A 27751-nucleotide genomic window follows, 5' to 3' on the forward strand; every position below is an offset into this window, starting at 1 on the left:
ACAAGCAGGATGAGGTTTCCTAAAACAAATACAAATAAAATAAAAACTTTATTTTTGAATTAAAACCTGTCCCAGCTCATGTGACAGAGTCACATGAGGGGACTATTACATTTTTATTGTCTTAATTAATTTTTAAAAAGCGCTTCAATCTCCTGGCCTCAGGGAGATTGAAGCGCTCTTTCGCACACATGCGTGAACTGCACATTAGGCCCGGCTCTCCCTCCTCCCCCTGCCCGCACAGGCAGCGCTGAGTCTGCGTGCAATCGCGGTGCGGAGCCAATCGGCTTCTCAGCCGCCCACCTTCACCCCCGCCCAATGAGGGAAAAATTCTGGCCATTAAGTGAATTTAAATTCCACCATGTTGGGATTTGAACCCATGTGTCCAGAGCATTAGCCTGGGACTCTGGATTGCTGGTCAAGTGACATTAACATTACGCCACCATCTCCCCATGTTCTCCCTTATACTTTTGCTGTTCAGCCATGATTAAAGGATTAATTGTATATGCTTGTTATAATGGGTAGTTACAGATAGCTAGGTTTGTCTACGAGGTAAGACTGCCATTTCTTCACAGATTGTACAATGTTTATAAAAACTCTTTTGTCTGCTTGCCTAAGCACTGACATGTATGCAGTATTTAATTCTAATGTTTTAATTCCTCTTTTTTTTCTTCCTTGTGAATATATTTGTGAAAACACACAGTCCTTCTTGAGATCCTGGAATTAAAAAAAGACAATTTCTTGTTGGTTTGAGCCTTAATGCTTATTAAGTTGAAACTTTAGATTGGAAAAGGAAACACATTCGCTCAAATGGTGTATTTTTCTCAGTTCTCCAGCAGTTAACTGTAAATCAGTGTTTGTTAAATGTTTTCCCTATTAACATTTTTGCTCTTTTCATTCCAAGATGAAAAACTAATGGAGACCTTGGCCAAAATTAATCGCATGGATATCATCAGCTTGTTGGAAACCACACAGACATCACCTAGCAGAGAGCTTGTTTCCCGCACTTATGCCGAGATTGAACAAACAATAGCACTGGATCACAGTGAAGGTAAATGCATTTCTCAAAATCCAAGAGCTAGTATGAAACACTAAATAAAATCTGTATAAAAAGCACTCAGGAGTAATTTTCAGTGGCGGAAAACTGCTGATGATGGATTAGCCACCCGCTATACACCCTGCTGAACATTCCTCTCCGTGGACTTCATCCAGTGGGTGGGGTATATAACAGTTGGCAATTTGCGACCATCAGTTTTGCACCACTGCCCCTGATACAATTGCAGAGGGGGCGGGTGGGAGACCGTCGGTACTGGGAATGCGCCACTGACCATGGTGCCCAATTTTGCGGCCCCCCCCACCACCATCCCGCCTCCAGGGGGGCTGTAAAATTCTGATCTATATGTGCATGTGATGGTTTGAGCCAGATTTCACGATTTCTACCTTCCACTCATTTTCCTCAGCTGAGCAGGATCATCAAATATTTCAACACCTCAGCTAATGTGAAACATTAAAATAGATTTTCAACATGCCACCCAGGTGTAAGATTAGCTTTGCGGATTGAGTGCGTGATATAGAAATCACTTGATTTTCATTTCTATTAATTTAAATAGGAGGTTTTTATAATGGACAACTGATCCATAAAACTAATTTTACACTGGGAGGCAAATTAAAAATCTATTCCATTCTTTCCTCCTCCATCTCTTGTAATAGTGGAACAAACCTGATTCATATTATTTCATAGCACCATCGGTTTGTTCTCCAACACTGCACCTAAATGGCGCCCATTTAAAGCACACCCCTGAAACAGTGCACTGAGTCTACCTTTTAGGTGCAATGCAGGAAATGTCCACTACTGTACTGAACAGTTTCTCATGTCATACCTAGCGCTGGTCAATTTTTTGAATCGTCACAGATGAATAGTGAGGAAAAATGTTCATTAATATTTTAGATTTAAATCTACTGAGCCATGTAGACATGAAAGCCAAACTGAGTAAATGTTCACACTTTTGAATACATTGCTTTCCCTAACACTGTCCATAATAGCAGCTCACTGTAAACACTTTGCTTTTTCTACTTCCAGGCTTCTCTGCACTTTCAGATGACCTGTACAGTCCAAAGACCATGAAATTTGGACAGCCAGCTTCTAGAGAGCTTTATAGTGATCTAGCCCAAATAGCACGTGAACACCATGGTGAATACTTTCAAACACAACCACCTCTTGTCTCAGAAGAAGATAGTTCCATCAGTAGCTGTAAACCTCAGGAAACCAGTCCACAGATCAGAGCAAAGTCATGGGATCAGTTGGAGGATTCGGGGGATGAACAGTCCATCCCCAAACTCTTGAGACAAACTCAAAAGGAAAAAGAAACTGAAGCAAAGGAGAAATCACTTCCTGACTCTCAAAGCGAAGGACCCATGTAAGGTTTCATTTGACTTAAGTTTAAAAGGCTGATGTGGCCAAACTGCCTGAGAAATGTGTTCATAGTGTTTTTAGTACAATGAGAAGAGATTATCTTAATTATTCATTGGATGCTTACATGAGTGCTATTTTGCCATTGGACAAGATAGCTGAGAGTGTATTGAAGAATTTCATAGGAACCTGTTAAACATTCAGGGCGGAATTTTCCGGTCCCATCAGCAGCGGGTTCCATGGTGGGCAGGAGCAGAAAATTCAGAGTGAAGCCAAAAGTCAGATTCCCACCGATGGAAAAACGAATTGGAATTTTCCCCTCACGAGTCTCATGGCAGGATAAAGTCGGATTAGCTTTCCCACTGATCCTTGTCATGAATGCCATTTGCATGCATTTGCATGTCAAGAATAGTCATTAAAAACACAACTCGCCTCAATCACATTCCCCCTCCCAATTGCTTGTCATGCCAGCGGGAAATTAGACTGGTCTAAATCACGACCGGATGTAAGTGGCATGCACTTGTCTACTCTCACTTCACTTGTGACTTCAAGGTGAATGCAACGTTCAAAGCCTATCTGCAACAGCACTGCTCCAGTTCCTCAGTGATGCCAGTGTTAGCCCACATTGGTGGGGGCGTATGGTGGGACTGCTCACCGTGGCTGCCTCGGGTGTTGAGCTGGGCTGCTCGCCATGGTTGCTACACTACTCCAGCAGGACAGCATTGTGTGCTGCAAGTCTCAGACAGGGTTGTACTCTAAAACAGAGACTAGCATGGCAACTGGGGTGGGGGAGATGACAGAGACATGAGGGTGAAGGGGGCTTGTTAGGGTTGGATGGGGGGAGGAAGCAATGGCAGGCAGAGGGAAGACTGGGGATGGGGAAGCTGGAGCCCGACATGGAACAGTAAAATGCAGACATGGGTGGATGGGTTCCGTTTGCATGAAGGGGAGGGGTTTAGTGTGGCACAGGAGGGATGGGTTGCTGTTGGATCCTAATCGCCAGTTTGTTGAACCCTGTTCGCACACTTGTTGTAAGGGGTGGCCGAGTTGATACTAATAATAGAGTTGAGCAGCAGACACTTCATAGGTGGAAACTCTGTGTTTATTTACAAAGGTACTCAGCAGCAACTAAACATGTGCTTACACTTCAAACTCTATCTCTACAGTACTGCTGCTACTGACTACTAACTACAGAGGTAGCCCTCGCTACTCTGCTATTGGATACCAAGATCATGAGATCTTCCTTAATAACATTCTTCTTAAAGGTATATTACACATCAGATTACCACATCCCTCCCCCTTTACTCAGAAATACATTTTATATTTACAATTACAATTTTCTGAAAATAGTGAAATATTTACACTGATAAGTAATTTACAAATTCAGTGTTTCTGGGGGTTTCCTTATGCATGTAGAGAACCTCAGCTCCACATCTTCAGATACTTTGTCAGGAACCTCTTTTTCCGGAGTTGTCTAAACATCAGGTGCTTTGGTGGGCTCCTGCAGATTTGTACTGTCCACCATTGAAGGAACAACAGATGTGTCTGTTCTAGGTTGAGTTCTCTCAACAGGAAACGCTGAGCCGGTTGTGAACAATGGTGAAATCATTTCTTGGTGATTTGTTTCTCTTTTCCTTAGATGATCCACATGTCTCTGTATGACTTGGCCTTCCACCTCCACGTGCTAAGATAGAGGTCCAGTCACTGCAATTATTTCACCCGTTGACCACTTCGGTCCTTCTCCAAAGTTCTTCATGTATATCGTTTCTCCCACAGTTAATTTCCTCTCGTGACTATGCCAGTTGTTTCTAGATTTCTGACTCCACTGACTCCTTTCCACCTTCTCCCATAAATTTGGCATAATTAAGCTCAATCTCGTCCTGAGACGGCGTTTCATCAGTAACTCCACGGGTGTGACACCTGTTGTTGTGTGAGGGGTAGTCCTATAATGGAAAAGAAAGCATGCTAGCTTGGTTATTATGGGATCTCCAGTTAATTTCTTCATGCCTGCCTTGAATGTTTGAACTGCCCTTTCAGCCAATCCATTTGAGAAAGGATGGTATGGTGAAGTTTTTTCACAAATGATACTGTTGAGGCTGAAAAACCGCAGAAACTCAGCACTCATAAATGCCATGCCGTTATCAGAAACGGCCACTTCTGGTAGTCCGTTAATGGCAAAACTTTGACATAACCTCTCAATTGTAGCAGAAGACGTTGGTGATTTCACCTCATATATGTCCATCCATTTTGAGTTGGCATCAACAATGAGCAGAAACATTGTTCCCAGGAAAGGTCCAACATTGTCAATGTGTAATCATACCCATGGCCTTCCTGGCCATTCCCAAGGGTGTAATGGAGCTGTTGAGGGTAACTTTTGCAGTTGTTGACATTGCATACAATTCTTCACTAAACTCTCTATGTCACCATCCATCCCAGGCCATCATAGGTAGCTGCAAGCTATGGTCTTCATTCGGGATATACCTGGACGAGTGCTGTGTATTTCAATTAGCAATGGCTCTCTACCCTTTGGAGGCACTATCACTTGTGCTCCCCACAATAGGATACCACCCTGGCTGGTTATTTCATGCCTTCTGTTGAAGTACTGTTTCATTTCATCAGACACAGGTTCTTGTGACCAACCATGAAGTACTTGTTCTCATACTTGTGATAGGACTGGGTCCCTACTTAACCAGGCTCTGATCTGTCGAGTGCATGCCAGCGAGTAATCTAGGAAATGTAATAACAAAGTAAGCTCTTATGGAGCTGGGACTTTCACATCCTTTTCTTGTAAAGGCAAATGACTAAGTGCATCGGCATTTGCAATTTGACTACCAGGCCTAATGTACGAAAGTATACTCATATGCTGCCAGGATTAAAGCCCATCATTGAATTCTTGCTGGGGCTATGGGTGGAATAGCCTTGTCCACGCTGAATAATCTTAGCAATGACTTGAGGCCTGAAACAATAGTAAAATGGCAGCCGTGTACATACTGGTGAAATTTCTTGACACCAAAGATGATGGACAAGCCTTCTGTTTCTAACTGTGAGTATCCCTTTTCTGCTGTGGTCAGCGTTCTTGATATGTATCCTATAGGCCATTCCGTGCCATCGTCCATCTGATGGGAGGGCACTGCTCCCATGCATCACAAGTCAACACCAATTCTTTTCTCTGGTCATAATGTACGAATAGGTTGGACGGGTGCAGTAATTGTTTGACCTTATTGAAAATTTCTTTCTGGGGTGCCTCCCAAGATCAATGTTGGTTCTTTTTGAGTAAATAATGCAGGAGTTCCAGTTCTGAAGACAAATTGGGTAAGAACCACCCATAATAATTGATCATTCTTAGGAATGATTTGAGTTCTGAAGTGTTCTTTTGTGCAGGTGCCTTTCTTATGGCTCTCAATTTCTCCTCAACTGGTTGGAGGCCCTGTGAATCTACCTGGTGACCCAAATAGATTACCTCCCTCACTGGGAACGTGCACTTTTCTTTTTTTAAAGGCACCCCGGCCTGCAAGAAATGTTTTAAGACATCTAAGTTTGCGAAATGATCCTTTTCAGTGAGTCCCATCACCCAAACATCATCTAAATAGACTCCAACCTGGGGCAGTCCCTACAGTAAGCTTTCCATTGTTTTTTGGAAGAAGGCGCAAGCTGAAGAGAAGCTGAAAGGCAATCGAGTGTATTGGTACAACCCTTTTTGGGTATTAATTGTGACAAATTCCCGGGAGGCATTATCTAACTCTAATTGTTGATAAGCATGACTCATATAAAGCTTCGTGTAGGTGGTTCCACCTGCCAGCTTGGCATACAGGTCTTCGATTTTTGGTACGGGGTGTCTGTCTAGCTTAGCTACTTTATTAACTGTCATTTTGTGGTTTCCACAAATCTGGACGCTCTGGTTGGGTTTAAGAACTGGAATTATGGCGCTGCGCATTCTGAGAACTGCGCAGATTGTATAACGCCCACTTTTTCTAGTCTGTCCAGTTTGGTGTCGACGTTTTCTCTCAATGCATAAGGTACTGGTCTGGCCTTCATGAATTGGGGGGGTGGCCTCAGGATCCATATGAATTTTGGCCTGCAGCCCCTGGATCTTCCCGAGTTCATCCTTGAAGACTGTGGCGTACTTTTGGTAACCCACTTGCTCTTAATTGGAAAATTTCAGCCCATTCCAATTTAATTTCCTTTAGCCAGTTTCAGCCCAGGAGGCTTGGCCACTCACCTGCTACCACCATCAAGGGTAGCTTTACCGATTGGCTCCCATAATAAACAATTATTTATTTATGCCTTTGACTTGAATGTCTTCACCCATGTATGTTTTTAATTAGGCAGTTGTTTCTTCCAAATTTAATTGATGTTCCCCACTACTCAGACATTTGAAGGTATGTTCCCCAATTACTGTAGTGGAAACTCCTGTGTCCACTTCCATTCGAACACGTCTACCATTCACTTTCACTGTTACATAGATTGGTTCTGTTCTTCCAACCTTCAAGTTATACAATGAATAAATATCTGAATCTGTTGCTTCAGGCTCTTCTACATTGTAGATCTCACTGCTTTTCTTCTTTTGTTTAAAAGTCTGTTTGACTCTTTCCCTACACTGTCTCACTGGGCAGGGAGGATTTTTATCTCATTGGGCAGGCCCGGGAGCGGTCGCAAAACTGACTGCCGCCCGCGATCAGGCCAGCCAGCATGAATCGCACGCTGCAACGCTGAGTGCTGCTGAATGCAGGCAGGAGGAGGGCGAGCGCCAAAGTTTACTCATGCACGTGGGTACGTGCACTGACAGCGCCCTGAAGGCACAGAGCTGCCTCAGGGAGCTGAAGAATTTTAAAAACATAAATAAAGAATTTTAAAATGTTAAAAAATATGTCCCCTCGTGACTGTCACATGAGCAAGGACTTGTTATCAATGAGATTTAAACATTTTTATTTTTAATTCCTGTTGGAAACCTCATCTCGCCCGTGGATGAGGTTTCATAAAAAATCCAAAGGCCGCCTGGCTGATTTGCTTGCCTGCCAACTGTAAGGTTGGGCAGAAATTTGCGCTGAGTGGGCAGGCACGCGCCCGACCTGCTCGAGCGACAAAATGGCGGGCGAGGACGTTGGGCGAGCGTCCCGATGTTATCGTGCACTCGTACAATATTTTGGTCAGCGGGCAAGCATGGGAGTTGACAGTGCACCTGCGGACAATTAACAGGCCTATCAAGGCCATTAAAGTTCTAATTGAATGAAATTTTTTAAAATTCATTCATAACATACCCCTGCTCACGGGGACATGTTTTTAACATTGCTAACTTTTTTATTTTTAATGTTATAAATTTTCAGCTGCCTGAGGCAGCTCTGTACCTCAGGGGGCTTTCATTGCACGCACCTGTGCTCATGCACGAACTTCAGCGCTCGCCCTTCTCCAGCCCCCACCCTGGCAGCGCTGAGCATTGTAGCAATCGTTTCATGCTGGCTGGCCGTTTATTGGCCAACCAGCGTGAAATCAATGTCGGGGCCCAATCGCAGTCAGCTTCGTGGCCGCTCCCGGGCTTGCCCGCCACGCCCACCCGACAAGGTACCAATCCTGGCCTTTGTGTCCATTTATATGACAATAGAAACATTCTATCTTTTTAAAGTGCCAATTGTTAAAAGATTGTTTGCTTCCACCTCTATTGATATTACTCCTTATTTTCGCCGCTAAGTCGTTTTTTCTAATTTTCCTTCTAGCGGGGGCTGTTTCCGGCCTCTCAGCAGAGTCTTGCAATTTTGGGCCCTTTTTGGCTGGGGCTTCCCGCCCTATGTGGAGGACGGTGCCGTTTTGTGCGTCCTGTATGGCTTTCGAATCTCTAACTGCACTTTCCATTGCCAGTGCTTTCTCTAGCACCTTCTTAAAATCCAAACTTTCGGATAGCAATTGCTTCTGAATTGTGTCCTCATTCACACCGCACACTAAACAATCTTTAAGCATATCTTTTAAGGATGTAGAAAACTCAGTGCTCCATCCATTGCTTCAAGCTTGCTACATAGCTTGCAGCTATCTCCCCCGGGGCTCTAATTCTTGAATTAAACTTGAACCTTTGCATCGTTACTGAGGGCTTTGGTTCATAATGGCCCTTCATCAGGTCCACTAATTCATCAAAATTCCTCCTGTCTGGGACACTTGGTGCCATCAAACTTCGAATCAAGCCATAAGTTTTATTCCCACATGTACTTAAGAGGATCACCCGCCTCTTCTCTTCTTCCGTAATCTCATTTGCTTGGAAAAAGAACATGAGATGCTCAATGTTGTGGGACCAATCGTCCATTGCGCGATCGAAAGGATCAATTCTTCCGAATTGCGGTGTGCTGTGAGGGAGTTACTTTGACGATTTGAACGTAACTTATACTTACAATTGCTGTACAAGTTACAATGCCGATTTCATTTCTCTTGATTTTGTCTATTTAACTTGTTTAATCCTCGTCGCCAATATGTTAAATTCTAATCGCCAGTTTGTTGAATCCCTTTTGCACGCTTGTTGTAAGGGGTGGCCGAGTTGGTACTAATGATAGAGTTGAGTAGCAAATACTTCATAGGTGGAAACTCTGTGTTTATTGATAAAAGTACTCAGCAGCAACTAAACATGTACTTACACTTCAAACTCGATCTCTGCCATACTGCTGCGACTAACTACTGACTACTAACTACAGAGGTAGCCCGTGCTACTCTGCTATTGGATACTAAGATCATGTGATCTTCCTTCATAACCTTCTTCTTAAAGGTATATTACACATCAGGTTATCACAGCTGCACAGAGACTCATGGAGTGAGGGCAAAGGGAAACGGTCTGGTGATCATTGATTGAGGAGCCAGAGAGCTGAGTGGTAGACAGTCGTAGTCCCTGGACTATTGCCTAGAGGTCGAGGTGAGAGATTAAAGGCAATCCTGGGGTTCTGTGGACCTCATAGTCACGTTGAGAGATTAAAGGCAATCCTGGGGCTCTGTGGACCTCATAGTCATGGTGAGAGACGAAAGGCAGTCCTGGGGCTCTGTGGGCCATGCTACAGGGCTATTCATGGCACACATGCCGTGTTCCCGCTCCAGGGAGGGGTAAGGCCTCTGTGCTCAATGGGGGCGAGGCATAGTTTGATGTGCAGGGCGTGGTCATAGTCTCACAGTTAGTGGTGGTGAGGTGCCTGTCTTGGTACAGGGCTGCTGATGGGATGGTAATGGTCAGGGGAGGCAACTGCAGCCTGTAAATGGGGAAAACATAATAAAAGGGCGGTACTCGAAACTTTCCTTGGGGGGCAGGGAGGCATCACCTCTGTATGTTACCGTGCACACAGCCTCAAGAAGGGGAGGGCAGGAATTTCCACAACAATGACAATGTGATCTAGGGTTACTGAAGGCTGGGGAATCACCAGAGGGAGGTCTACCCGCACATTGTGAGGCTCCAGGAAGATCGGAAGGACCCAACTCTGACAGGGGGAGGGTCAAAGCTGGTCTCAAAGTAGAAATGCAGCACAACCATCTTGCAACCCCAGAGTTATGACGCAGTTTAAAATTGAAACTGGAAATGAATCTGCAAGGGAGGGGGCTGAGGCAGTGTGGGAGTAGCTCACAGCTGGACTCAGGGGCCCTAAGCTCACACTGCTTAGAGTAACAATGTGGAAATAGAGTCTGAGCTGACAAAACTCAGGAAGAGTTTATTGAGAAGATGCAATTGGAGCCACTGACATTTGGAATGCTTTAACAGGAGACTGCAGGAGTCACTGGGTTTACAATGAAGTGGAGCAATGTGAGCTTTAACAGAGAGGAATGTGAGAGTGGAAACTCTTTTCGAGTTACCAACAGTCACAGATTGCAACTTCTTTTGAGTACAATCACAGTTCTTGGTTTTCCAGGAGTGGGACATGAACCCACAACCCTCTGATTCAAAGGCGAGGGTGCTATGAACTGAGCCACAGCTGACACCTCATGTGAGAGTGGAAGATGCAGCCAACCATGACAGGAGCACAGCTGCTGGATATCTGCAAGATGATCAATGAAAGCCTCTAATGTGCTTTCTCCAATTGGCATGGCCAACAGGCCAAAGGGCATCCAGTCATTCCAAAAGTGCAGGTTAGGCATAATCAGTATACCAGATCAGACATAGCAGGAGTGCATTAGGTAAGGTTGAATGTATCCTGGATGTGCTCAATCCTCTTCCAACCTCTCTGGGATTAAGATGTCAAGTAACTGGGGTGGCACCTTGCTCACCTAGATCTGAGGTTGCACCTCAGCCAGAACGCTGGATCTGAACCATGACCCATCAGGGTATGAGTCTCTGCGCTGGTGGAGGGTACAGGTGAACGCTGTGATGGGTCTTCTTCAAATGAATCCTCACCATCTTCCTCTGAGGTGGCCTAGGGCTGGGGCTTTTGTTGCCTGTGCTGGTCTGTCTGGACCTGCTGCTGCCTGTAAGAGAGAGAAGATAGATTTAGTTTATGAACAGGCTGAATACAACACTGCATGTCATTCTCTGAGAATGTCAGGATGTGATCAACACATGGAGGGCTCATCCATACTGGCTTGCTGGGTGAGGCTGATCTTGCCTTCCCCGCAGGAGCGATCTCTGTTCTCCCCTGCCAACTCAGCTGCATCCTCCTTGAATTTGGAGAGCTCCTGTATGTCAGCCCTCCCTCCTCCAGTTGGGATCTCTCCCTCTTGGTGTGGGTAAACTTGTCCTGCATGAAGACAAATGAATGGGATTTGATGAGAAGGGATGGAGACAAGATTGGGAAGCATGCATGCCTGCTGTGTGCGCTGAGCCCCACCACCCCATCCCACCTTCAGTAAGGGGTGAAGGTGCTGTTTGTGCAGGATTATAGCTGAGATGCTGGTGAATAGGCTTTCAATGCTGATATCTTGCCCACTAATATTGTGTGAGATCCCTGAGCTGTGTGACGCTTTGAGTGCATAATGCCATGATGAGAGTGTGAGTTTGAATGTGCTGAAGGTTGACTTACCCTGGCGGTGCGGTGAGATCTTTCATCCTCTTCCTGCACTGGATGGCATTTCCCTGGCAGTTGGCCACGGAGCTGATCTCCTTTGCGACCACCTCCCAGGCTGGTGAGGTGAGATTAGTGGACCTGCTGGATCCATCCCTGGGAAAAAGAGCCTCCTGGTGCTGGCGGGCACCTCCAATTAAAGTCACCAGGGAGCTGTGGCTAAACCTTGGCACACTCGCCTTGTTCCGTGGAGCCATCTCCAGAACTGCTGACCACACAGCTGGGCTGCAGAAAGGAATGTGTGTTTTTGGCTGGCGTTTAAATATTGGCGCCAGATACTTTGACCCCATGAGCTGAGAGTTTGAGTTTCTAATGTTTCCTGGTGTGTGAAGTTGCCTATGGAGGGAGTAAATGGGTTAGCCCACCTGCCCCAGCTAAGCTACATTGACCTCCTGTTCTTCAGGACATAACAAAAAAGCGTCAAGTAAAAGATGGTAAAGCGGATTTGCATCATATTTCAGTTATGGCACAATATTGTGAGAACTGGACTCAGAATTTTGACATTTTTACATAACGCATTCTGGTTAGTGTGGCTGTTCATCTGTTGGGCTTCTCCTGACATTTGTATTTTGCTAATCTGAAGTTTTCAAAGGGACAGCTCAAAATTTTGATTCTACATTATCATCACATGCTTCTCTCTGGCGGTAGGGACAACTTAGAAAATAGTTGTTCTGAAGCCAGTAAGGAAAATTTGAGCTCAAAACTATTTCCTTGCCTGCTTGACACAGATTATAGGACTTGTTTTTTTTTTAAAAGGGTGGATCACAGACAGTAATGTTAATTAGGAAATTAGGAAACAGTTTAAACCTCAGTACTATAATGCAAAGCAAGTGCAATTCTAAGCCAAAGTGATCTATGATTTGTAGTTGTTATAGTCAGGTCTTTCCATCAGTTTCTTTTTGACAGTTCATAAAGTAAAACACAAATTGATGTGCAGAGAATCTGTTCTACACAAAAAAAACTTTACAGTTAGCAGAAGTCCGATGATATAAACATATGCTGTACTAGAGTATTTAAACATAGGTTTGGAACAAACTGAAAAGCCCAACGTCAACCTTGGGGGGAGTGGGGAGTGGGGGGGTGGGGGATGCGGGCAAGGGCTGAGGTGTACGCAGACTATGCAGCAGGAAGGAAGAGCCCAAGTTGACACCAATATGCTGCCCTTATTTAAACGTCCCAATGCTCACTCCCACCTGAAGCTGGTAAGATAATGTGGAGACCAGAAGTGGGAAGTCAGAGCAAATGGAAGATGGCACCAGGAAATCAAGGAAACAAGCACCAGCAATGTAAGTGCGGGGCTGAGGAATGGGATTCCTGGTGATCATGCTTGGGGAGGAAAGGAAACCTGAGCAGAAGTCTAAGGATTTCATGTGCAGCCAGAAGGGGCAATCTTAATCCACTTAGCCCATGAGAAAACTTTAAAAAAGGAAGTTACCTGAGCATCCTCTGACCCTGAAAAGCTCATAAGAACATAAGAAATAGGGGCAGAAGTAGGCCATCTGGCCCCTCGAGCCTGCTGTGCCAGTCAGTAAGATCATGGCTGATCTGATGTGACCTTAACTCTACTTTCTTTCCTGCCTGCCCCCATAACCTTTAACTCCTTTATCAATCAAAAAACTGTCAAACTCAGCCTTGAATATATTCAGTGATCCAGCCTCCACTGCTCACGAAGGGGAGAGAATCCCAAACACTAACGACCCTCTGTATGAAGAAATTCCTCCACATCTCCACCTTAAATGGGAGATCCCTTACTTTGAAATTGAATCCAACAGTTCTGGATTCCCCCGCAATGGGAAACACCATCTCAGCATCAGTCCTGTTAAGCCCCCTCAGAATCTTATCCGTTTCAATAAGATCACCTCTCATTCTTCTGAACCCCGATGTGTATCGACCCAACCTGTTCAAACTTTCCTCGTAAGACAACCCCTTCATCCCAGGAATCAGCTCTCTGAACTGCTTCCAATGTAACTATGTCCCTCCTTAAGGAGACCAAAACTGTACACTCTGGGTGTGGTCTCACCAATGTCTGTACAGTTGTAGCAAGACTTCGCTACTGTTAGACTCCATTCTCCCTTGCTTTAAAGGCCAGCATTCCATTTGCCTCCCTAATTGCTATCTGTCCCTGCATGCTAACTTTTTGTGTTTCAGGCTCACTGTCAGCTCTCACTGGTGGCTCTCAGGCCTCTCAGATTTCACAGTTCACCTAGAGCCAGAGTTCAAATTACACCATTGGGCACTGCAGTATCCTTTTGGTCTCCAAAATCTCTGGGGCTGCAGGAAGAAAATGGACAGCACCGAGCCAACATTTTAATCCCATGCTTGCATCCTTCCCAATTGGCAGGCACGATTGAAATTGGAGCTGTGGACCGCAATTTTCCAGCCCTGTTGTGGCGGGAGCCTCTGCGGAAGGTTCAGTGGCCCAGACAAAAGCCCATTGACTTTCGGCAGGACTGGATGATCCCAGCGATGGGCGGGGCTGGAGAATCCCACCCATAGTCTCAACTGAGCTCAAAAGACAGGACAACTGAGGAGTCAAAATCAAAAACAAAATACTGTGGATTCTGGAAACATGAAATGTAAACATGAAATGCTGGAAAGAGTCAGCAATCTGGCAAGAGTTAATAGCCTAAATCTTCCATTGACCGCGGCAGCAAAATCTGGATTTAAATCTGTGTTATGCATAAGGACCCTGCGGACGTCCTGGCACACGCCCATGCGCTGTAATTGCTCAGGAAGTTTAAACTTCTTATGCACTGATTTCCACTGTCCAGGACCCTCCATGAATGTCTCTGAAACTAAGCTCAGGGTCAGAGTCTTGGGCCAGACTGGCGGGAGTTACTTGTATACTTACCCAGGAAATATTACGTTAGTTAATACCTGGCCTAACTCTGAGATTAACCAGCATAACTGAACTGAACACCACAATTGGTCATGCAATCACTACTTACTGCTGACCCGACTCTCTCTCCCACCACCACCGCCCAGACTGACCCGACCACTTCCATAACCCGGCTACCTATTCCCCTGACCACTGCCTACTTGACCCAACCACACCTAACCCACTCACTCACTCACTCACTCATCCAACCACTCACGCACCCACCTACCCACTCGCACCCACCTACCCACTCACACTCACCTACCCACTCACACCCACCTACCCACTCGCACCCACCTACCCACTCACACCCACCTACCCACTCTGAGCTGGCCGAGTCCTAAAGGACATAGCTGCTGGACTGGGTCTGCAGCAGGTAGTGAGGGAACCAACAAGAGGTAAAAACATACTTGACATCATCATCAGCCTGCCTGCCGCAGATGCATCTGCCCAAGACAGTGTCAGTAGGAGTGACCACCGTGCAGTCCTTGCGGAGTTGAAGTCCTGCCTTCACATTGAGGATACCCTCCATTATTGTGTTGCACAATCACCGTGTTAAATGGGATAGATTGCGAACAGATCTAGCAACTCAAAACTGGGCATCCACGAGGCACTGTGGGCCATCAACAGCAGCAGAATTGTACTCGAACATAATCTGTAACCTCATGGCCTGGCATATCCCCCACTCTACCATTACCATCAAGCCAGGGGTTCAACCTTGGTTCAATGAAGAGTGCAGGAGGGTATGCCTGCAGCAGCACCAGACACACCTAAAAATGAGGTGTCAACCTGGTGAAGCTATAACACAGGGCTAATTGCGTGCCAAACAGCATAAGCAGCAAGTGATAGACAGCACTAAGCGATCCCACAGCCAACGGATCAGATCGAAGCTCTGCTGACCTGCCACATCCAGTCGTGAATGGTGGTGTACAATTAAACAACTCACTGGAGGAGGAGGAGGCTGCACAAATACCCCCTCAATGATGGGGAAGCCCAGCACATCAGTGCAAAAGATAAGGCTGAAGCATTTGCTAAAATCTTCAGCCAGAAGTGCCGAGTGGGTGACCCATCTCAGCCTCCTCTGGAGGTCCCCAGCATCACAGATGCCAGTCTTCAGCCAATTCGATCCATTCCACGTGTTACCAAGAAACGGCTGAAGGCACTGTCTAGTGCAAAGGCTATGGGGCCTGACAATATTCTGGCAATAGCACTGAAGACTTGTGCTCCAGAACTTGCCATGCCCCCTAGCCAAGCTGTTCCAGTACAGGTACAACCCTGGCATCCACCCGGCAATGTGGAAAATTGCCCAGGTATGTCCTGTACACAAAAAGCAGGACAAATTCAACTCGGCCAATTACCACCCCATCAGTCTACTCTCAATCATCAGTAAAGTAATGGAAGAGGTCATCAACAGTGCTATCAAGTGACACTTGCTTCGCAATAACCTGCTCACTGATGCCCAGTTTGGGTTCCGTCAGGGCCACTCAGCTCCTGACCTCATTGCAGCCTTGGTTCAAACATGAACAAAAGAGCTGAACTCTCAAGGTGAGGTGAGAGCAACTGCTCTTGACATCAAGGCAGCTTTTGACAGAGTATGGCATCAAGGAGCCCTAGCAAAATTGGAGTCAATGGGAATCGGGGGGAAAAGTCTCCACTGGTTGGAGTCATACCTAGCACAAAGGAAAATGGGTGTGGTTTTCGGAAGTCAGTCATCTCAGCTCTAGGACATCACTGCAGGAGTTCATCAGGGTAGTGTCCTCGGCCCAACCATCTTCAGATGCTTCATCAATGACTTTCCTTCCGTCATAAGGTTAGAAGTGGGGATGTTCATTGATGACTGCACAATGTTCAGCACCATTCGCGACGCCTCAGATACTGAAGCAGTCCATGTCCAAATGCAGCAAGACCTAGACAATATCCAGGCTTGGGCTGACAAGTGGTAAATAACTTTCATGCCATACAAGTGCCAGGCAATGACCATCTCCAACAAGAGAGAATCTAACCATTGCCCCTTGACGTCCAGTGGCATTACCACCACTGAATCCTCCACTAGCAACATCGTGGTGGTTACCATTGACCAGAAACTGAAGTGGACTAGCCATATAAATACTGTGGCTACAAGAGCAGGCCACAGGCTAAGAATTCTGCGACGAGTAACTCACCACCTGACTCCACAAAGCCGGTCCACCAACTCCAAGGCATAAGTCAGGAGTGTGATGGAATACTCCCCACTTGCCTGGATGAGTGCAGCTCCCACCACACTCAAGAAGCTTGACACCATCCAGGACAAAGCAGCCCACTTGATTGGCAACGCATCCACAAACATTCACGCCCTCCACCACTGATACACAGTAGCAGCAGTGTATACCATCTACAAGATGCACTGCAGGAATGCACCAAGGATCCTTCAACAGCACCTTCCAAACCCACGAGCACTACCATCTAGAAGGGCAAGAGCAGCAGATAGATGGGACCACCACCACCTAGAAGTTACCCTGCAAGTCACTCATCATCCTGACCTGGAAATATATCGCTGTTCCTTCACTGTCGCTGGGTCAAAATCCAGGAACTCCCCTCCTAACAGCACTGCAGGTATACCTACACCACATGGACTGCAGCAGTTCAAGAATGCAGCTTACCACCAACTTCTCAAGGGCAATTAGGGATGGGCAATTAATGCTGGCCCAGCCAGCGAATCCTACATCCCATGAATGAATGAGTAAAAGAAAAAACCTCACACCCACCTACCCACTCACACCTGCCTACCCACTCACCCACCCCCTCATTCAGCCAGCCACTCAATCATCCACTCACTCACCCATTCACTAACCCGCACTCATACATTAGAAGACTGGGGACCTTTGAAAACTTACCTGAATACAGCAGCTAGTGCCATTGAAAGAGGGTGTCTCCACTTCCTCCTTTGACTCTGCTGGACTTGCACTGGCCCATTTCTGCTCCAGCCAGTATCAAAAGTCCTGTCTGAAAATGGGTAGTTCTGTTGGGGTGCAGAAAACCAGCATTGTCACTGACTAGAAGATTTAGACCAATGTTTTTTTCCCTCACATGCTGCCTGACCTACTGAGTATTTCCAGCATTTTCCATTTTTAAGTCAAAATGACTCTCCATTGAAGAGAAAGAAATAAAGGGGCATGCCAAGCCGCTCAACTGGCAGAGTTGGTGAAAGTCTCCTATTGACATACGTGGCGGCCAGGATCAGTTTGCTTATCTGAGCTCTTTGTTGACTTAAGAGGGGAAATATCACTTCTAATAAATGTCAGCTTCAGCAAAAGAATCTTTTCTCATGCGGAAGAATGCAATTGTGATGAATGTCAGGCACGTTAACACTTGGTGTTTCAAAGTGCGAACTATTTATGTTTGGAATGCCAGAATGAGCCCCCTTCAAAGAAACTTTCAGTTGCAGGACTCTAGAAATTTTTCTTAGCAATTGTTGCTGGAATTTGATCAGAAGTAACCAGATTATACTGAAAATTGTTGCTTTGAGTGATTTGATTTTGATTGTATTTGTGCTTTTACTGACAGTCATTTTGGAAATCATCTCAAGTGCACAGTGAAGGTGATTTTGAAAGTTTGCATTGGGTAGAACATTGATACATCAGTAGAATATTAATTTCTGCATCTTTAAAGTTTTTGCCACTATAGGATGAGCTTAGTCTGCAGAAATTCAAACTAATGAGGGACAGAAAAGAGCTTCAAAATTAATCTTTAGCTGTAATTAATAATAGTCAAATGTTTGTAACACTTCCATGATATGAAAATTCTTTCGGACAGAGTGAGGAAGCAAGAGACTGCAGCGTCTGGTGGGGCACTCATTGATTTTCTTAGAGAAAAATGTGAGGAGCTAGAAAAGTGTGATGTCCAGGAGAAAGAGGAATTTGAGCAGCCTGAAGAGATGGTAACGCTGAGGATAGAGGAACAAAGTCCCATTGTACAGGAGCCTGATGAAGTTCAAGTTTGTGAGGGGTTGCAAGCTCCCCGGACAATCGGCCCCACTATAGTGGAAACAACGGAGGAGCAGCCAGAGACCACTAAAAAAGCCTTTGAGGAACAATCACTAGAAAAGGTAAGATTGTAACTTAATGTACTGAACAATTTTTTTCATATGAAAAGATCATGATGTGAGGAAAAACTATCATTTTTATATTGGCACTTGTTTAATTCAGGTTCTGAAAGACCAGTGTCTATGACTAGGCTTTGTGCACTTAAATGACTAAACCTCATTCCCTTTTCTCAGAGTCATAGATCCATGAAATATGGGGTTTACAAAAATTCACAAGTACAAACACAGGGAGCCAGCTTTGGGCTTCCAGAATCTGAACTGAACAACTAATAGTAATAGTAATAGAAGTATCTAATAAAAGAGGAATGAATGTGACTTCTCGCAGCAATACCAAATAGCAGTTTTATTGCTGTTACTGATTGATCTTTCACCCACTGATAGCTACACTTTACTTAATAGTTATTGCTACACTAGCTTTCTGATCTTAACCTCATATGGAGATCTTCCAATGCCCTCCTGGGCAGTCTTCCATCTTCGACCCTCAATAAAGTTGAGTTCACCCAAAACACTGCTGCCCGAATCCTAACTCGCACCAAGCTCCTTTCACTCATCATCCCTGTGCTCGCTGACTTATATTGGCTCCCAGCCCCCAAATACCTCCCTATTGGAATTCTTATCCTCATGTCCATATCTCTCTGTAGACTTACCCATCTCTCTTTCTATAACCTCCTCCAGCCCTACAACCCTTCAAAATCACTGTGTTCCTCCAAATCTGGCTTCTTTCTATCCCAATCTGCTTTCACCCACAGTATTAAGGATGGTACCTTCAACTGCCTAAGCCCAAAGTGCTGGAATTCCCATCCTAAACATCTCTTCCTCTCTGTTTTCATGTAAGACCCTCTTTGAAACATATCATCTCCACAAGGCTTTTTGTCACCTGTTTGTCTGCTTCTTTGGTTCAGTCTCAATTTTTTGTCTGATTATGCTTCTGTGAAGCACCTTGGGATGTTTTATTATGATAAGAACATTTTATAAATGCAGGTTGTTTTTGCTGGTAAGAAACTGTTTCCTTGGGTGGTAATGAGGTTCTGCCAGGATAGACTCAGACATAGGATACTGTCAGTAACTGTAATTTATTTCAAAGTGCTTTTCTCAACCGTTTTTTCGGCAGACCAGTTTATAATGTAAGAATAGTAATCTTAGTGAGGTCATGTTATTACGATATAGTTATGGACAATAAATATTTAGTAAGAAATCCGAACACCTTGTTTTAACCATTAGAACCACGCCACAAGATTTCCCTTTTTTTTAAAAATGAAGCAAAACCCAGTACGTAAAAGAATTAAACAAAACAACTATCATTAACTTAGCAATATGGTTTATAACTACATATGTTATGCACTCAGATTTACTTTTTACTTCCCCCAAGAATTCTCTTATAAGACACATCAATCTTAAAGTTATTTACTTCTGTAGGGACCATCCATAAGTATGACAAAGTCCTCTGGAGAGTTTTCCACAGCTCCAGCTATTCTCAGAGATAAAACTTCCATTTTAGAGTGTTGCGAGTCTGTGAAATTCTCTTCCCCCAGAGAGCAGTGGAAGAGAAGTCATTGAATATTTTTAAGGTTATGTTAGATAGATTCTTGATTGACAAATGAGTCAAGCAGTAGAGGGGATAGGCAGGAAAATAGAATTGGGGCCGCATTCCTTTGTTTTGGTTACTTTTCCAATATTTCCAAGATAATCTGCTGATTATCTTCTTTGGCAATAAGTCAGTGTGACGTCTTCTACTGTAGAGTTTCCCACTGGCTTCAAACTAGGCAATCTTCCATCTTCTGTCCCTCACAAAATTCAAACTGAGATTAAGACTCATCTGCCTTCCACATAGTCAATGATGAAGTTAAGGTTCTACTCTAATTACAGTGCAGGTCTAACTAACTGTCATTTATTTTGGAGGATCTCTCAATGAGCTGCAAACCACACGCGGTCCAAACTGCAACTAAAAACTTCTCTCAACAAACACCTAGATAAATTGAAACCATAGAGCTTTCCTAAGATGCACCCATCTCCATGATAATGTAGCCTGCTGTGGGCTATCCTCAAACCAACCGTTAGGCTAATTATATCTCATTTACAACTTCTTCCTTTTGAACTGATGAAGTAATTGCACTTTATAACCTTTCAAGGTTCCCTGAATGCTTTTAGACTAATTTAGCTGTAACTCCCAAAACAAAAGCACCTCCCTGGACTGCACTTCTTTGCAAGCAGTGTAGACATCACATCCCCAGTTCCCCAGCTAAGTAAGCCCATCTGTTTTATGATCTTACCTTTTTAGCTGTTAACCTCCTAAAACAACATGGCTCCAACATTTTAAGTTGGAGGCTTTAATTGTATTTATCCCATTTTCTACAGTTAAACTTTAATTCCTAAAACTAAAAATTATATATTAAAACAAATGAACCAGATGTTTGCAACAACATCCACTCTTTTTAGGAGAACAATGCTTGTATGCTGTTGCAACAGAAAATTGTTCCTGCTGTAAAATGGTTTTCATTTAAAACAGGCTGTCTCTTTACTAACTAGAAACCTAAACATGCCTGTTTAATCCGAATTTAATCCCCATTAGAAGTTATTGAAAAGTGGTGGCTTATTGGTGCAATAGATTTGCATAGTAATATTGGTTGCCACTGGTTCTTATTTTAGCTGCATCATTGTGAAAGAAACATGTGACATAGGCTACCTTCTCACATAGATGAAAGGAACCTCAGTGAGAATGTTGTCCCCAGTCCACTCTTGTACACCTCAGACTGGTCTGTTTAGAATAGTACAGGTGGAAGCTTTGGAGCTGGTCACTTGTAGTAGACACTTGCTGTGAAAGAGATCTGGAAAGGAAAGAAACATTTAAAAGTTTTAAATGTTATCTGTAAAGACATGAAACCTTCAGACAGTAAAGCAGTTTTCAGCGTTTTTTGTTTTAAGAAAAAAGTTCATGTTTTACTCCATAGGCACTAGTAACAATTTTAACCTTATAATACCCTTAAGAAAGAACTTGCATTTGTATAAACCCTTTCCTATCCTCAGAGCATTCTACAGTGTCAATAATGTGATGTGATAGGTGTCAGATGAGGGAAAGTAAATATACTACAACCAGAAGTCCAACATTTTCATTGTGAACTCATAGATTACATGAAATAATTCCTTATGAAAAGCTAGTAGGTTAAAGCAAAAGGGTAGCTTGAAAAGAATAAACCTTTCTGGTGAATAATAGTGTGGGGCTTCAGTCTGCCAGCTTTGCAATCCTGTCTCCTTGACTGCCTTCACTAGGAGATAGCAGAAGAGCTGGGGGCCCTTGAAAGCAGTTCTGATGAGGAGACAGTAACTACCAGGGTCATTCGCCGACGGGTGATCATTCAGGTACCCAACACTGGAATGCTGGTCTTTGATCAAGTATAGAATGTGCTAGTTTTCAATTTAGATCAAACTTTTTTTGTGCATGGAATTAGCAGTATCAATTTTTCTGCACTGATGCATGCTAGGATTTGTGGCATGGTGTGAATAGTTGTGGTTCTTAGCATTTTGTTGGAATTTTCACATAAAGTAGTTTACCAAAGGAAGAGAACTCCTTGCGTATGATTTCTTTTCACTATTGTTTGAACAGTGTGTCTTTTAAACATTCACTGCAATTGATCATTTTTATTTTCATTTGAAATTTGCTGTGTTTGTGATTTCATAAAATACATCTATTCTTGGATTTATGATTGACTGACCCCAGTTAGTCTCGCAAATGTAACCCATCAGGAGAAGGCAAGAACAATGGATTGTCAGGTAGTGGCATCAAGTCTGAATATGTATCAACAGCTTTACAGGAGTTGTTGTACTATATATATTTTTTAAAAGTCTCAAAAATCTCTCTACTTTGTTTGCACTGAATAGTAATGGTCTATATTTATATAACATGTCACCTTATCTTTCATTGGCATGCTGGAGGAGGATGAAAGGAGATGACAGGGCTGGAGGGCAGGGTGATGTTGGAGGATCCTTCTGCACCCACCAGTTTTATTCATTAACTGAACCAATTTTCAGAACTTGTACATCCTCTAATTTTTACACAGTAACTGCCTTTCCTGATGGATGCGACCTTTTATTTTTGATAACTAAATCAATTCATGGCCTAGAATTTGTTGGAGGCATTTTGCAAGCCCTGTTAGTTAGATTTCTTCCTGCACCTTTCAGCTCAAAGTTTTTTTTTGCCCTATAAGTTGCTGGAAGTGCAAGATGTTAATAACGTAGCAATGGCAATTTCTTCAACCCTGGTGAACAATGGGACAAACAGTGTATCCTTAGCCAATGAGGTTAAAGAATTGAGAAATAAACAGACAAAAGACTGAGAAAGAGTTTTAATTAGAGTGGATGGAGTTAATGTCAAATCAGGCATAAGAAGAGAAATAAAAAGAGGGGGGAAAGGTTGGAATTAAGAAACAGAGAAAAAGAGGTAGAAAGGATATAGTCAGTTTTTTAAAACTGTGACATTTTTTAAAATCTCCAACAAAACTCAACCTGAAGGAATTAAACTCCATAGTTGGTGGGGATTTGCAATTCATGACATATTTGTTCCTTACCACAAGTTGCTCGCTGATTTGCCCTTTAATAAGGATATACATTGTTCACATGTCATTATTTTTTTCAGCAAATTCTCAACCAATATAAATAGAAGCAAAATTGGACACTGGGTCTGTGACTTTCCTGTGAGTTCCACTCCGCATTGGGAGCGCTTGGCCACAGGGTCATCACTCTTATGGATTTGCTAGCAAAAATAACATCAACCCATTCGGATAATTTCATTCAGATATATTTTCCTCTGCTAATTTCACCAGAAAATGTAGATAAAGTGCAGAGCACGATTTCACATTCACATCCAAGTTTTGCTAAAAAGAATGACAAAGGAAAATTTATTCCATCATTCTTTATTCTGTCACTTTTTAAGCTATTACTATTCCTTGTGCCATTGAATATTTGTTGTTCCTGTGACTTCCATTCAGCATTTCAAACTTTTTGTTTGTGGATGGGGAAATAAAAACATCAGTAAGTAAGAATATCCCTTGTACATCCAATCCCACACCCACTCAAAAATCAGGGCAGCCTATTTCACCTTCACTCGCCACTGTCTTTATTTTACCCTCACCAGCATTGTGACGCTCATCCATATCTTCATCACCTTGAGGCTTGATTTTACCGTTGCTTTTTTAATAGTCTCGCCAGCTCCTCCTTACACAAACCCAAACTTGTCCAAAACTTCACTCCTTACATTACATCACGCACTAAGTTCCAAGCACATCTTGGCTGATTCTTCGAGCCAACCTCCACTGGTTCTTCAGCACCTAGTGCACTGGCATAAAGTCCTCACCCTCATCTGCAAATCCCTACAGTTTTGCCTCACCCTATTTATAACTTATTTCCAGCCCTAGAGTCAAGCCCACACCCCACACTCGCTACAGTTATGGTCTACTGTGTTTTGTCTTTGCCACCATAATGATGGAGCCTTCATATTCTTTAACTCAGGAATTCTCTTACTGACCCCCTCCACTTTTCTCCATCTCTCTCCACCTTTCAAAATTTTCCTCAAAACCTCCCTCTTCTCTATGCTCTTGGCCACCTCTCCAAATTGTGCTCTAACATCCCATCCAGTCCCACAAAGCAGCTTGGAATTTTCTACTACATTGATATTGGTTGTTAACAAATAAATTACAGGTGCACTAATGGCTGCATTTGTCGGGGATTGAACTCCTAACAGGTAAGTACAAGCCTGAAAACGAGCCCTCAATGATATTTAAGCCTGTCTGCCATGCTCAAACTCTTTTGAGTTATCAACAGTCACAGATTGCAACTCGTTGGAGTACAATCACAGTTCTTGGTTTCCGGGAGTGGGACATGAACCCACAACCCTCTGATTCAAAGGCGAGGGTGCTATGAACTGAGCCACAGCTGACACCTCCTCTACCATGCTCAAGGTGTACATTCCCAACTCTAGGTAGGTTGCAAAATGGTGCACCTGCAGTAATATATTGGATGAACCCTATTTAATGCAGGAATTTATCAATTGCACCCAAAACAATCATCTGGCTTTTTGTTGGGTGTGTTGAAGTGGCATTGATAATTGTGGGAATTACAGTTATAATGAAAAGAAGGACAAGTTGTAGAATGTATTTTGCAAAACTGCAGAAAATCCCATTTAATAAAAATAGATGTTAGCTTATGCAGTTACCAATAGATCAATGGAATTAGTTAAAGCCATACAGAATCACTGTATGCAATCCACAAAACACCAGTAGAAAGCTCAGAATTCCACGGAATAAAAATTAATTTGACTTATTTTAAACCAGTGGCCCTGATGACAACATTGATATACAAATACGAATTAGGAGCCAGGAGTAGGCCATTCGGTCCCTCAAGCCTGCTCCATCAGCCAATAAGTTTGTGGCTAATCTAATTGTGGCCTCAACCCCACATTCCCACCTACCCCCAATACCATTTGACTCCCTTATTAGTCAAGAATCTATCTATCCCTAGCTTAAAAATATTCAATGACCCTGCCTCCTCCATTCTCTGGGGAAGGGAGTTCCACAGATTCACAACCCTCTGGAAGAAAAATAATTCTCCTCATCTCCACCTTAAATGGGAGCCCCCTTATTCTTAAACTATGTCCCCTAGTTCTGGCATCTTCCACAAAGGGAATCACCCTTTCAGCATCCACTCTATCAAGCCCCCTCAGGATTTTATATGTTTCAGTAAGATCACCTCTCATTCTTTTAAACTAAAAAAGGCCCAACCTTTCCTCATAAGCTCACCCCCTCATCTCAGAAATCAGTCAAGTGAATGTTCTCTGAGCTGCTTTTAATGCAGTTAGGCCCTTTCTTAAATAAGGAGCCCAAAACTGTACACAGTACTCCAGATGTGGTCTCTCCAATGCCCTATACAACTATAGCAAAACATCACTCCCTTTTATATTCCATTCCCATTGCAATAAACAACAACATTCCATTTGCCTTCCTAATCGCTTGCTGTACCTGCATTCTAACTTTTTGTGTGTCATATACCAGGACACCCAGAGCCCTCTATACCTCAGAGTTCTGCAATCTCTCTCCATTTGAATAATATGCTACCTATCATTATCAATGATATCAATGGTGGTGACTGGTGTCCAGTTCTTCAGAAATGGCAGTAGTAAAGATCTAAAAATTGGAGAAAGAAATACATAGGCCATAACTTTCGAGCAGTAGCAATCACCATTGGATTGCCACTCGGCTCCTTTTAATTTATCTTAGTGCAGATTTCTCACCCAGACTTCTGACCCGGGCCTGCTTAAAGATGAGTAGCATAGACTGGTTCTTGAGTTCTTCTAGTGCAGGGCAGCAGCATCTGGGGAAATGAAGCCATTCCCCCTTTTAATGGTACTAGCTGCCATAAATCAGGTAAGTTTAAAGGTCCCAGCCACTTTGAGAAACCAGGAAGATGGTAAGTGTGTAAGATAAGTTGGTTCGGGTAGTCAGGTGAAGGGGGAGAGTCGGGTGGTCAGGGGGAGGGGGCCCGGGTGGTCGGGGGTGGGCGGCTAAGGCAGTCGGGTGGGTAGCCAGAAAGTAGTGGGGTCAGGGGGGCAGTTGGGGGGTGGGGAGGATAGTCAGGGAGTGGGGGGTAGTCAGGGGGATCGGGAGGGCTGTCAGGGGGGTGGCTGGGTAGTCGGGGTGTCAGGAGGGTGGTCAGGTGGATAGTCAGTGGGGTGAGAGGTTAGTTGGGGGTTGGGAGGGTAGTCGGGGTGTCGGAAGAATAGTTAGGGTGTTGCAAGGGTAGTCGGGTTGGGAGGATAGTTGGGGGTTGGGGGGCATAGTTGGGAGGTCCAGTGGGATTGGAGTCGGTGGGGTCAGTACCATTATTACCCAGGATTTCAAAGGGGTTTTAACCCTTCTTTCTTTTCCTGCGTAACTATTCTGCTAAGAGAGTCAGAACCATCCAAAGTCTCCAATTTAATTTGGAGTATTGGATTGTTCCCAGTGCAGGCTAGTCGTCCATTGGAAGCTTAAACTTCCCGGTCAATTCCTGTGTAGCTCTTGCACGGGGACTTCCAGGGGTCCCCCAGCGCATCTTCTAGGGTGCCTCAGAGGTACAACACCCCAGGGAATGGAAGTTCTGGACCCATTTTTTTTAAAATAGAGATTTTTAAGATTCTCACTGTTCCCTTCATCGTATCGTTAAATTAAAGGGCAAATATTTGCCCTGTTCTCATGGAAAGGAGGGTGTTTCCATGTGTTATTAATACTATTAGAAAATTCTGACAACTATTTAATATTGTCTTATGAAACCCTGAATGACAAAGAAAATTTGAAGTATTTTTAAGGCACAAATGAATTTCTCCCCCAAATCAAAACAGGATCTATTGCATAATGGGATTTAGTAAAGATATAGGCCTCAAGTTTCTGCAAGGTTGCATTTCTTTTCCCAGTACAATTCATCCAAAATCAGCCAAAGATTGGCAAATTGTAAAAGCAATTTTACGTTCAGCGCAAATCAAATTTCAGCAATGTTTTGCGCTAGTTTAAAAGCATTGCGATTATAGCCAACACCTACTGCAAAACTGATGACACCCCCAATTGAATTTCTCACCTTGGCGAACTTCTGCTAACTAGACCCTTCTGCCACTTTTAAGGAGGCTGTTCAATTTAAGGTTTTTTAGATGTAAAGGAACTAGTACGCACCTTTTCATAATTTCTAAATATTATAAAACATGTTTAATTTACTAAAAAACTGGCTACTATACAACAATGAAGCTAGCAAATGGTTCTGTAAAAAATTTTTTTAAGTAATTTTCAATTACTTAAACTTAGATTAGGCACACTCGACATGCAGTAAAAAAAATGTTTTTTTTTGCAATAAACCCATTTTCAACTGTATTAATAAAACTGCAGCAGGTTGCCACTCTTAAATGGACAAAGGAATATTTTTTAATGCAAGAATAAATCAATTGCGCTATAAAATGCCCCCTTGTTTTGTGGAAGATTTGGGCCAAATTTTCATGTTGGAGGTGGGAATTGGGAGGCGGGACTAATCCCGCCGTGGTCTCACCTTAACTTCGGGACTGCCGGTAGACAGGATCTTCTGGGGGTCCAGGCCTGAAGTGGCCTGAAGGTGGGCCTGCCACCAGAGGAGGCAGGCCTGAGGCAGGAATGGAGGCAGGCTAAGTCCAGAGCAGGCAGGTTAAAAGACCTGTTTCTGTTCTCAAGAAGCCTCAGCCCAGGACTTCTGAGGAAATCAGCCCCCTCATCCCCTCACCCCCTCACTTCCTCATCCTCACCCCTCCACTCACCTCCTCACCCTCATCGTTTACCCCCTCATCCACTATCCACTTTATGACCAGAACTCACAAAACCTATCATGAGTTG

The 27751-nt window shown here is 43.8% G+C and overlaps 1 protein-coding gene across 6 annotated transcripts in view; it reads left to right on the forward strand.

Moving 5' to 3' along the window:
- LOC144681248 (ankyrin-2-like) overlaps positions 1 to 27751 on the forward strand; it is an 866008-nt gene that overhangs the window by 808490 nt on the left and 29767 nt on the right. For 4 of the 6 annotated variants that reach the window (XM_078542889.1, XM_078542897.1, XM_078542890.1 and 1 more), the window contains 4 exons: positions 902 to 1048; positions 2078 to 2414; positions 18089 to 18380; positions 21645 to 21734. In XM_078542889.1, coding sequence (XP_078399015.1) covers positions 902 to 1048; positions 2078 to 2414; positions 18089 to 18380; positions 21645 to 21734 — 866 coding nt within the window. The remainder of the gene's footprint in view (positions 1 to 901; positions 1049 to 2077; positions 2415 to 18088; positions 18381 to 21644; positions 21735 to 27751) is intronic. The other 2 variants (XM_078542902.1, XM_078542892.1) reach the window with 1 other exon arrangement.

Source organism: Cetorhinus maximus, chromosome 1, assembly GCF_964194155.1.
Source record: "Cetorhinus maximus chromosome 1, sCetMax3.hap1.1, whole genome shotgun sequence".
Classification (NCBI taxonomy): domain Eukaryota; kingdom Metazoa; phylum Chordata; class Chondrichthyes; order Lamniformes; family Cetorhinidae; genus Cetorhinus; species Cetorhinus maximus.